General features: G+C 38.6%; 1 protein-coding gene across 1 annotated transcript; it reads left to right on the forward strand.

The window, feature by feature from the left end:
- Positions 1-2,784: 2,784 nt before the first annotated feature.
- LOC107089058 (tetraspanin-8-like) lies at positions 2,785-11,839 on the forward strand. The gene is made up of 9 exons (XM_015381585.1): positions 2,785-2,965; positions 4,294-4,365; positions 4,439-4,555; positions 5,094-5,168; positions 6,797-6,892; positions 9,346-9,459; positions 9,546-9,578; positions 9,661-9,744; positions 11,001-11,839. The coding sequence occupies exons 1-9, from the start codon at positions 2,906-2,908 to the stop codon at positions 11,142-11,144; spliced, it is 795 nt and encodes a 264-aa protein (XP_015237071.1). The 5' UTR covers positions 2,785-2,905; the 3' UTR covers positions 11,145-11,839.
- Positions 11,840-12,176: the final 337 nt, after the last annotated feature.

The raw sequence follows: 12,176 nt of genomic DNA on the forward strand, positions 1-12,176 counted from the left end.
ATGCCTGTTGGGAATCGGCCTTTGCCTGCTGGCAACCGGCCTATGCCATTTGGCAGCCGGCATAGACTGGTTCCCAACTGGCAAAGACCAATTCCCAACAGGCATATGTCAACAGGCATATACATTTTTAAAAACTGGCATGCCGGATACCACTTTTGGCTCTCGCTGTCACTTGCAGAGAAACCTCTAAAACCTGCAAGACAGTGGCCTTTGACGGCCGACTTTGGGCATGCTTGGATTAATCGATTTGCATTTAATAGTTGCATCCATAATTCTACTATTTAACTATAAATTGAGAACTGCAATGTCCTGCTTTTGCGTGTTTTGCACAAGGTCACTGCATTTGATTTTTATCCCATTTTAAAGCTTAATAAAAAAAATAGTAAATGTATTAAGATTGGCTAAAAATAAGTGTCACGTGATTTAAAAGCATCATTAATGAATTCTGGCCAGTTGTTGGCTACGGTATAAAACTTTGAACTCAACGCTGCGACCTGGATGATTGAGAATCTTCACCAGAACATTAATGAATGAAAGAATGCATTAAAATTGGACAAAAAGCAGAGAGAAAGAACCAAACACAGCTTCTGCATCACCCCCTCATAAACCACCAGAAGAAGGAAGTGGTAACAAAATTCACTTAATGAAGAACAAAAATAAACTAGAATGATACCACTACTGTTAATACTTAGAGAAACTTCATTGTCATTTTGGATACACAGGGTGTAGAAAAAACAAAGTTTCGTTCTGTACAACTCTCAAGACAGTTCGAATTCCTAAAGTGCAGCAGTGATAAAATGTAAACATAAGACTCAGATATAATTGACAGTTTTTCCAATATTCAGATTTATTTATATATTTTTTTCGTTTTCAACATTCAGCAGTTGGGGAAGAAGCTGTTGCAGAATATGCTGGGCCTGCATCAAATGCTGCAAAGCCTCTTCCCAGAGGGCAGCAGGGAGAACAGTCCATGGTGGGGGGGTGAGGGGTCATTGATGATGGGCTCGGGACACACAGTGCTGGGAGGAAATGTCTATAATGGAGGGAAGAGGAGCCCTGATGATCCTCTCTGCTGTTCTCACCTTCTTCCAGTCTGAGGCGCTGCAGCCTCCACACCACACAGTGAGACAGCTGGTCAGAACATTCTCTATGGTGCTTCTGTAGAAGGTGGTGAGGATGGGTGGGGGCAGGTGGGCTCTCCTCATCCTCCTCAGGAAGAGGAGGATCTATACCAGAGGTCATGGATTAGCGGACCACAGTTCGGATCCGGACCCACCTGCTGGCTAATCTGGACCCAACCTGATTTAAAACATTTAGAAATTACCGCATGATGTCCGACGACAGTGTCTTACAGCAAAATCCCAGATCCTCTGTCTCTGCACCGCTGCGCTCCAAACCTCCTACGCAAAGCAAAGCCTTCAGCTTCCTCTGTTTCTCCCGTCTTGCTGCGCTCCGACTTCCTCTGCGGTTCTGTGCTTTATTATTAAATTCATTAGTTTGCATCCAATCATTTAAACAAGCAGTCTTAGTTTTTGGGAATAAATAAGCTCATGAATGTGCCTCAGAATGACTGTGTCTCCATTCAAAACCAGGTTAAAAGCCTTGCAGGACAGCATAAAGCCCACTGCGAACATTAAGACAGAAATAAATAAATAAATAAAAAACGGTCAGTTCAGGTGTTTTATAAAATATGTGAATCAGGAAATTGTCTATATACCAAACTGAACGATTGTTGTTCTCTACTTCAAAAAACACTTTAGATTTTTAAATGGAAAAATGTTCCATTTTTCTTTTTGTTATTCAAAAATTCAATGTATAACATGGATGCATAAAAACCTAATTTTATTTCAGTGTTAAATTCTGTTTAAAGTAACAGATTATAATTGAAAATGTCTCCGGTGCTTTACATGATTAAAATATAGGAAAATAAAACAAAATAAGAGCAAGTAGGGAAGAAAATAAAATAAAAAATGCAGAATCAAAAAAGAACTATAAAAACTTTCGGACTAAAAAAAAATAAAAAAGTTGAACTAATGATATTTCAGTTGAACTGTTTAACTAGAACAGTCGAAGGCAATTCTAAACAAGTGTGTTTTTAGTCTTGATTTAAAGGAACTCAGGCTTTCCACACTTTTACAGTTTTCTGGAAGTTTGTTCCAGATAAGTGGAGCATAGGAACTAAATGATGCTTCTCCATGTTTAGTTGTTGTTTTAGGTATGCAGAGCAGGCTGGATCCAGAAGACCTGAGTGGTCTGGAGGATTGATACACTGATAGCAAGTCTGCAATGTATTTAGGTGCTGAGACATTCAGGGATTTATAGACTAACAGAAGTATTTTAAAGTCTAGATACATGGAGCCAGTGTAAGCACTTTAGAACTGGGGTGATGTGCTCTATTTACTTAGTCTTAGTGAGGACACAGGCAACAGGGTTCTGGGTCAGCTGCAGCTGTCTGAGCCACTTTTTAGGCATATATATATATATATATTCCCATGACCTCACTTTGACTCTCAGATTTAAAACTCTGAGGCTAACTTAACTTACTGACAAATCCTACAGACTGAAAAAAAGCCACATAAAATGCATTCATTTTATTTGTCATTATTTTACAGAATTATGAAATCTTTTTAGTGAGTCTATCCTCCCAGCTGTCAGTTTGTTCCCGTAACTCTGTCCTCATTTTTTTGGGTTTTTCCACTCATCTCTTCCCGGAACACTTTCGTTTTAAGTAAAACTCTTACACAAGCCCCGCCCTGGGAATAAAGCCAACACAAACCCCGCCCCTTGCATATATCCATCAGACGTCCCGGCCGTCCTCCATCTCCTCTCTGAACTCGCACCCTCTCCGGACGGAAACGTCGCTGTTAAAAGTTGTTTTTTTCCTGTTTTGTTCTCCTTCGCAAACATGGCTAAAATAAACACCTGCCTCAAACGGACTTTTATCGGGTTTAACCTGTTCTTCGCGGTAAGTTTCCCGCTTTTATCCAGAAACCGGGTCGGAATTAAAAGTGCGCAGTTAAAGCTGAGGACCGTTAGCGCCATTTCAGCTATATTACACATTAATACCGAGTCATACTGAGCGTTTTATACTCAAACAAAGTGTATTTTAACGCTGTAGTCGGTCATATGTTTTATTTAATCGTGTATTTCTGGGTGTGGCGATGACTGTAGTTTAATGGCATCAGGTCCAAAGGGAACAGGTGTGCCGCTAAAATGAAAGTTTAGAAAAACTGCGCAAACATTCAGCGCTGTCAATTTATTCATACGATTTTTTGGAGAAAATTTAAAAAATGGCTTAATTCTAGGTTGTCTTTTTATCTTGGATGTTTTAGTTTGATCAAACTGGGTGTTTTGTGGTTTATAAAACAAAGTAAAAAGTGAACTGGCCCTTTGGCTATAAATGAATCCTCATTAAAGTTTCACATGATCCTCTGTTTAATTAAACCCACACTTTATGTTAATGTTTTATTTTTATTTCTAAGTCTAAGCTTTTTACTTTTACAACAGGATTTATTTTCCACTCTTTTTAAACCAGGATAAAATGAGTAAAAGTATTTTCTTTTAAAGATGTTTCAACAGTTGGATGATTTAAGCCTAAATAGTTCTTTCTTTGTCATGTTTTTGTTTCTGTTTTAGTTTAAAAATCAGCTTTAAATCTTTGTATCAACAGCAGGAACTGTTTTAATTTCTCTGCTCTTGTTTTATTTATTGATTTATTTATTTTTCTCAGTGTGGTTTCATAAAACCAGGCCTGTGGGCGTTCCCTGCACTCAGGTTACCTGCTGGCACTGGTGTTTGCTCTGGTTGGACATGTTCAGGCAGCTGAGCTCAGGCCGCAACTTTGTGTAAATCAAACAAGTTTTTCAAGTTTCACAAACAGGGAAATGGTTCCTTGTTTAGCAACGAAGCCTGTGGCTTTTTTACTGCATGTTTAGATCCTGAACTAACATTAATAAACCCCAAAAAAACAACCTTCAAGCTGATTTCAGGGTGTTTATCTGTCTTCATGTTAAAGGTCATCAGTTTAGAAAACGAAGCTTGGCGCCAGAGACGGAGCAGACACTTTTTCTGTCTGTTTATGTGTGTTATTTTAGAGCTGAAGGTTGAATGCTGGGAGGAAGCAGTTAGGTGAAATCATAAAAGAGATCCTTCTTTCAGGGTAACATCCTGTTACCCAACAGCTTAGTACCTAGGTTACTTTCTTTTTATCTCTGTGGGTTTTCTCGTAACTGGAGCAGAACTGACCGTTATCAACAGGCTGGATGAATAAATTTAATCTTATTTTACTTTCAGATTGTCGGGGGGATCATCATTGGCCTCGCCGTGCTGTCACAGATCTTCACCAGCAGTGAGGAAGACTCAAACGTAAGAGAACAAACCGAACGGACTAAACTAAAGGTGTCCTTAAAGTCTAAATTTGAACCCTTTTTTTCTGCAGATGGAAAGCCGGGCCAGTGGCATCATCTGCCTGTACGTGATGGGCGCCGTCACCATGATGCTCAGCCTCCTGGGGGCCTACGGGGCCTACAAGGAGAGCAAAGCGTCTCTGATTGTGGTGAGTGCTGCGGGAAGCAGTTTCTGATCCAACAGGATGTTGTTAGTTTGGAGATTCTGGTGACTTCAAATGTTTCATCATGTTGGAGCTGTTGCCATGCAAGCAGATTTTTGTCAGAGGTGAAATTAGTCCTAAACAGGAACTTAAAACAGCTGCAAGAACGTCAGGACTTCTGCTTATCGTTTTTTTTTAATACCCCTCAGAATCAGTTCTGTTAGATGCATAAATGGATCAATTCATCAGAGGTCAGATGATGGAAATATTAGCTAGTTTAATGTTTTAAATGCTTTACTGGGTGGAAAATGAGGTCGCTCTGGGTCAGAACCAGCACAAACGCTTTCAGTCCATGGTTCTGTTCACTATTAACCACCTACCTGCCACGTTCATTAAAGTCTAATTAGATGTTGTATAAATAAATGAGTTAAATCTGTCCAGTCCCGCTGTTGATGGCGTAGAAATGTGCGTCTCCCAGAGGTCCAGCATGGCTCAGATGTAACATTCTGGTCCAAACTTGGTTTTCCTTTCTGTTTTCCCTCAGTTCCTGGTCTGCATGATCCTCGGAGCCTTGCTCATGATCCGAGCAGGAATCCCGTCAGCTGTTGCACGTCCTCAGGTAACGTCTCTCTTCCTCCAGCAGAAGCAATTCTTCACACCAAACTGTTGGATTTGATCAGTAAACATTTGAACTGTATGACAGAGAATCAGGGCTATACTAAGCTAGAGAATAAAGTCAGAATATCACGAGAATAAAAAGTAATTTTGATAAGAGAGAAGCTTCAATAGAGATATGAACATAAATCACCCAAACTGCAGCCTGAAGTGACCATAATCCAATTTTAGTTTTTTATTTATTTATTTATTTGCTCGTAGGCAACCACTACCTGATCTTTTCAAATGCGACCCGTTTCTGAACAACCAGGTCACATTCATCCGACTTGAACATTACTAATACCTGCTTCCTGCCACACAGAAGCAGGAAGAAAAACCACCCTGAGGGAGGATGATGCAGAGAGCCGTCTTTATTTTCAACCATCTTAAAAAACCTTGTGTTAATAATGCACCGGCTGAGGTTGGGGAAAGAAGTAAAAGAGAGAGGACGCTTGCTTGTGACATCATTACATCCTTTTCTAGGCATGCATTAGATTAAAGCAGGATATGACTTCAATCTCATCATGTTACCCTTTTATTCTCTTAGACCTAAAATTCTGATTTTATTCCCTTAATTTTATAGTTTCTGTTCGATCTAATCGATCCCAGATTACTGATCTTTCCAGGTTTGGTCGTTACTAATTTATTTAAGCGTTTGTTTTTTTAAATGACTTTCAACACATGTTTTAAACTTGAGGCCAACATTTCCATTGTTGTTTTGATTTATTTGTTTATAATTTTTTTTATTGTTTTGTTTAAAACAATTTTTGTTTATCAATGTGTCATTTTTATTCCATTAAAATGGAAATGGGGAAAAAAAATATCAGCTTCAGGAATCAAGCTAAAAATATCAGCACATATCGGTATCTAAGATGGAGGCTTAGGCTCTTTAAAGAGCAAAAAATGGCTGACAGATAAATCAATAGCAGCAAGGTTGAAATACTAGAGCAATGATCTCTTTGCAAAGGAAATTATGAAAACAAAATTTTATTTGAAGACCTGATGATGCTAAAGAAGGTTTAAAAAGAGTTGGACATTCATGATTTAGTGTCACCAAACACCTTTAAGACTTCAATCTTATTTTACTGAAAAACTGCAAACTAAAGCCATGAAACCATAGAAACTTGCTAAATAGCTGCTCTCCAATAGCAATGCATAGTGACAGTGGAGGATTGTTAGACTTCTACAGACATAAATAATACCTGTAGATAAGATGTGTTTCACATTGAAGCATCGGCTGAACTCTGATCTTCTTATATTAAAGAAATCGGACTTCATTTTATGCTTTTATTTTGGTTGGTTGGTTATAGTGGTTGAATAAGAAATAAAGTGTAATAAAGCAAAGATAGTGAAAATAGATTAGATAAATTTAAACTGGGGAAAAACTTTAAACTATTTTTTTTTTCAATTTAGAAATTAAATTGACATTTTTTTTTTCTCCAGATGATTAAATGTTTTCTTCTTTTATTTGTATTTTACTAATTTATTAGTGAAATGTATTTACTTTTATTTCATTGAGGGAATTTATGGATTAGTTGGACTGATGTTTCTGCTCTGAATTTATTGGCTCCGTTTGGTTTGTTGCTTTTGTAGTTGGAGGGCATCATGGAGGAGAAGTTCAAGGAGTTTCTGCCTCTCAGCGACGCATCCTTCCAGATAAAGCACATGGCCGACATGCTGCAGGAGAAGGTGAGATATTTAACCCCCCTCCAGCAGATTCTCTCGAATCTATTTAACATTTTCCAAGTTTGTTTTGAAATATTAAAATCAAGCCTCCGTTCAAGTTCAGGCAAAACAATTCAAGTTAAGCTTCAACAAAAACCTACAGGAAGAAGAAAAAAACTGTGATGGATATGAAAGGTTATACCACCTCCTGTGTGGTTAAAAGTTTCCTTTCTGCTTGTTTCAAAGCCTTGTTGGTGCCCACCTGAACCACAAACACGTCACTGTTCTTTCTTGCAAAGTGCCGCTGCTGTAACCTCCATCCTGCTCTGGTTTATTTGCTTAGCAAATACAGGCGCCGACCTCCACCTGTTGGAGGAAGTCATTTGACCATCAGGATGTAAACGGCCGTCTCTCATTAACCCTCCGTGCTCCTTCATTACTTCCTGTTTTTAACGTCTACATTTGCTCTGACTAAAAAAAGCAGAACTAAAAAAAAAAAGCATCACTCATCTTGTTCCCTGACCAATAAAGTGGTTATTTTTCCTTTAATACGCAATAAATTTTGCACCGTCGTAAGCTGGGTCAGATGTTTGCTGGCGTAAATATTTAGATTTCCGTTTCCCTTTAACCCAGATGTTCCCAGAGTGCAGCTGGGGAGGCGCTTTAAACGCTTTATCATTGTGATGCGACTCGTAGCGTATAATGAAACGCATCCATTTCAATGTTCCATTGTAAGCTGCATTTAATTATTTATTAGTTTTTCCAAAACATTTTAAGCTGTGACCCCTAAAAATAAAAATATTCCATTAAATAAGCTGAGGAACCCCTAAGAATACATGCAGTTATTTTACTCTATATTAATTTAATTATTTAAACATAAAGTGAATTAATAACGTTCAGGGATACTGTAATTTGATTTTTTTTTTATCACATTAATTATTTTACTCATTTAGCTAATTTTGAGCTCATGACCCATCATTGATAACTTCTAATATTATACATCACTGAAATGTTAAATATAACATTAAAATGATTTGAATAGCATAATTAATATTTTAGCCAATGATTGATACATTGATGTAGAAATGAATATTACTCTATAAATGTAAATATATATAAAACAAATGCAGAGTGAAGCAATTAAAACTATTTTTCGGGTGAATGTCTGGAAACCTCTGGTCGGCGTTGCCATGGGAACATCAGCAGAAGCCCACCACAGGAGATCCCCCACCCCCTCCTTAGAGCCAATCACAAGCTGGAGGTTTTGACTTCTTCATGCTGGTCGACACCACATGAAAAACGCCGCCGTGTGATTCTCAGCCATCAGTAGAAAAACCGAAAACGGCGTCTGCCGCAGGGAAGCTACAAGCTATGGAGTGAATTTTGTTTCACTATTATTGCAGAAGAAAATGCTTCTTAAAAGGAAAAACCAAAAAAGAAGTTCAATCCTGAAGTGAAACTTTGAAAAACTTCCTTTTTTTAAAGAAAAAAAGGTCTTAAGGGGAACTTTGCTTTTTCGTTTTGATATTGGATTTAAAAAAGGAATTAGTTTCATTTATTTTTTTTGTAACAGATTTTGCATTTCTCCTTTTTTAAAAATAAAAAAATTAAAAGATCGAAAATAAAAATATTTGTAAAAAAAATCTGAGAGAAAAAGCAGTTTCTCTGAAAGGACGTTTTTTATAGAGAATTGTTTCTCAAAGTTTCATCCCAGCCAATCTAGCAGAGGCAGCAGCTGCTGCTGGAAGGCAGTTTCATTCCTAAGCTTTTATTTCCAAGGCCCTTCTTGGATTACTGCCCTCTAACATTTGTAACGTACTTCCACAGAAAAGCATGGCTTCTTCTGCCCTGAGATCCAACGATCAGCTGTTGATCACTGTTCCCGCACAGAGCTAGGGAAGAAAACCTTTAGCTACGTAGCTCCTTGTGCGTGGAATGTTTACAAAGAAACTGGAAGCTGACTGAGTTTTTATCTTTAAATGCTTTTAAGTTGAAAGTGAAAGAATTTCAAGCAGCCTCAATGATCTGTAATTGTTTTACTTGGTATGGTTTTTTTTTATGTACCTTTAATTTAATGTATCTCTTGGCCAGGACTTCCTTGAAAAAGTGGTTTTTAATCTCAATGGGATTATTTCCTGTTTAAATAAAGGTTAATTAGAAAAAATAAAATACGGGGTTTCTAACTCATCCTGCTGCAGGATTATTTCCAAGTTTGCTCAAGTTTTCCACAGAAAAGAGCTGCATGGATGCATATTTAACCTGAGATCTTATTCTTGCATCCATGCATTGACTCCATGTCTGCCATGTTTTAAGGAGTGAAACAAACGGGGTTCTGGTAGAAAACCTTTCAGGACGCCTCGGCAGAGAGCCTCACCTCTGGGTTCCATGTGGGCTGATGGGAGCAAAGCCAGCCGCCACATTTGGAGGAAACTCCTGGAAGTTTCTGTAACCTCTTCCCTCTTCTTCTGTGGTTTCAGTTGCACTGCTGTGGCCTGTTCAGCTACAGAGACTGGAATGGCGACATACCCTCTACATGCATCTGCAACCCTGAGGAGGAGGAGGAGTATGAGTGCAGGAGGATCGGCTACCAGGTGAGTACCTGAGCTCAGCCTCCGTCAGATTCACGTGTTTGATCCACCTGGAGACGCTCATGTTTCTGTGTGTCTGTCTCTTCCAGTATCTCACCCAAAGCAGATCCATCTACAGCAAGGTGAGTAAACCTGCGCTCATCTGCAGTAAAACTGAATCATATGAACGTTTAAACTGACCCCTGCTCCTCTTCCCTCCTACAGCCCTGTTTCCCCATCCTCATGCGTTACGTCCTGCTGCTGGCTGACATCGTTCTCGGGGTCGTCTTCACTCTGGCTTCTCTGGCTGTGAGTAAAACCTTTAGTTTATTTAAACTAGCGGCTTCTTAGAGCAACATAACCTGGTTTTAAAGTCCCGCTGCGCCACAGGAGCTGTTCTCAACATGAAGTAAGCCTGAAGAAATCAGCTTACTCTGCTCAGATTAGAGATAGTCTGTCTTTACGCCTCTGTGACCTTCATGCTGTTTAATTCCTGCTTCTTCAGAGGCCGGGAAACAAAACAGGAATGTAAACAGACGCTCCGTCTCCTCCGAGCTGCTTCACTTTCAAAGTTCATATTTAGAGGCTTCAGTTCAGGGTGAAAGCTTCTGAAGGATCAAGGCAGATTCGGCTGGAAATAATAAACCCTTCTAGATAAAAAGGTTTTATCTAGGGTTTCTAACCGTTCCTTGGAAAAAAACCGAATCGTTCCGTATTTAGAAAAAGAAGTCCCTGTCCCGTATTTAGTGGAAAACGGACGCACTTTGTCCCGTTTTACTGTGACAGTAAATAAAATATTCAGTAAAAATCAAATAGAAAATGAAGAACAAGGACACGTTAGATACAAAACTTACGGTAAACTTGTTCCTGGACCTTGATCTGCGTTGTGACCAATGAGCTGACAGCATATATGTAACGATCCAGAATACCCTCATCCCATTGGTCGAGCCAAGTGTTGCCCACGGAGACGATTGCGAAAGAAAACAGAGCAGTATGGGGGACCAACGGAGTAATTGAAATGCTGACACTCACTGCTAAAACCATAGATTTAAGTAAAAAAATTCTCAAATTGAGTGTATTTACCCCTCATTTTAGCAGATAAATAAAATGATTTGCCAATGGAATGAGTATTTTTACTCATAAAACAAGATAATTTGATAATATGCACTTTAAATAAGACAAAGCAATTGTTTTTTTCTTATTTTAAATGTAAATTATCTTGTTCTATTGGCAAAGTATCTCATTTACCTCAATTCCAGAAAAAATGCACTTAATTTAAGTAAAAATGGCTCATTTAGATTTCCATTTTTTGCAGCGCTGCTTTTTGGGGGCGGTGCATCTTCGCCTCTGGAAAAAAAAAGGATACAGAAATATAGGGAGGAATGGGGAAAAAATCAACGATAATAAATATAAAGCAAACTTCATGGTGTGTCGCCGCACTTTTTCTCACCATGAGGTGTACCCCTTTTTTTTTTTTTTATCAGGGAGTTGGCAGCCCTAGTTTTATCCGTGTGGAGTTCAAACATCTAAAGATCTGTTAGTAATCCCTGCTTCTCGTCTCTCAGGTTCTCGGCACGATCCTGTCCTGCATCATGATCCACCAGCTGCGCCAGCGCAACACAGCCACCGTCCTGCTCAGCGTTCCCGCCATCTTCACCCCCAGACTTCCAAAGTACGAGGAGCTGCAGAACCCCCCTCCCCCCTACTAAAGGAGCAGCGCCGCCTCTCTGCTGCCGACGGGACGTTCCGCTTTCTCTGGTGTTAATCCGACGCGGTGCGAGGACTGCGTCCACTAGTGCCTTTCATTCCTGCAAGGAGGGGGAAGCTTCCAGACCTAACTCTGGGCCAGCATTTAAAGTATATTTTTTAAACCATATTTGTGTTTTAATAAATATATCTTTGAGTTTGCACCTTTTTATATGCGTGGGGAAATAATAGATATATTTTTATGTTTGGTTTTAATTTTCTGAAAATCTTTTGAAAAAAGACAAGTAGGTTGAAATGTTTGTTTTCTTGGGACTCATTAAAGTTCTGTTTGCTTCAGATTATTGCAAATTAAAAGCACTGAGGAAGAAGCCATAAGATCTGTTTTGATGATGGAGAGTTAGATCCTGATGTTCTGTTGGTTCATCCCACTCTGTTAACCTGCTGCCACAGCTCTAAGATTATGTTTGATTTTTGTTTTTAATCAAAAAGGATGTTAAATGTTAAACTGATCAAACTGAATGTTGAACCTTGAATGTTTTCTTGTTTGTTTGTGGAAAACGTGAAAACGACATGTTTCTTTTCTGTTGTTTGTTTTCGTTGGAACTGATTTCACTTGAGCTTAAAGGGAAATGAAACCATACAAAAAAACTGTCTGTTTTATTTTCTGGAATCCATGTCTGCCGTTTTGGTTTAGAACAGAACTTTGGGTATTTTATTACAACATTTAATTGTGCTTAAACTAAAGATCAGGACACCCTTGATTAAAATGAATTTAGCCAGAGGTCTCACTGAAATTAGATAAAGTAGGATTATACGTCATTATAACATTCAACCAAAGATGAATAAAGACCAAAAAAAACAACACATTTTACGATAATTAAAATAATCAGGTTAATGCCTACATGCTGATTTTATGCCTTTCCAGAAACCTAAAAGTCTTTCAAAAGTTCCCCAAGAGTCTGAAGTTTTATACAGATTTAGGACTTTGATCAGAGAGGCTGTTTTGTAAGGAGTCAAATGTAAATTAAATAAGT

This window comes from Cyprinodon variegatus, unplaced genomic scaffold (assembly GCF_000732505.1).
Source record: "Cyprinodon variegatus isolate N-32 unplaced genomic scaffold, C_variegatus-1.0 Scaffold237, whole genome shotgun sequence".
Lineage (NCBI taxonomy): Eukaryota > Metazoa > Chordata > Actinopteri > Cyprinodontiformes > Cyprinodontidae > Cyprinodon > Cyprinodon variegatus.

What these genes read in the sequence shown, in the direction of transcription:
- LOC107089058 (XM_015381585.1), top strand. Translation starts at nt 2,906, where the DNA reads ATGGCTAAAATAAACACCTGCCTCAAACGGACTTTTATCGGGTTTAAC. An exon ending in GCAGTGAGGAAGACTCAAAC is followed by an intron (nt 4,366 to 4,438) that starts GTAAGAGAACAA and finishes TTTTTTCTGCAG; the next exon opens with ATGGAAAGCCGGGCCAGTGG. An exon ending in CCGACATGCTGCAGGAGAAG is followed by an intron (nt 6,893 to 9,345) that starts GTGAGATATTTA and finishes CTGTGGTTTCAG; the next exon opens with TTGCACTGCTGTGGCCTGTT.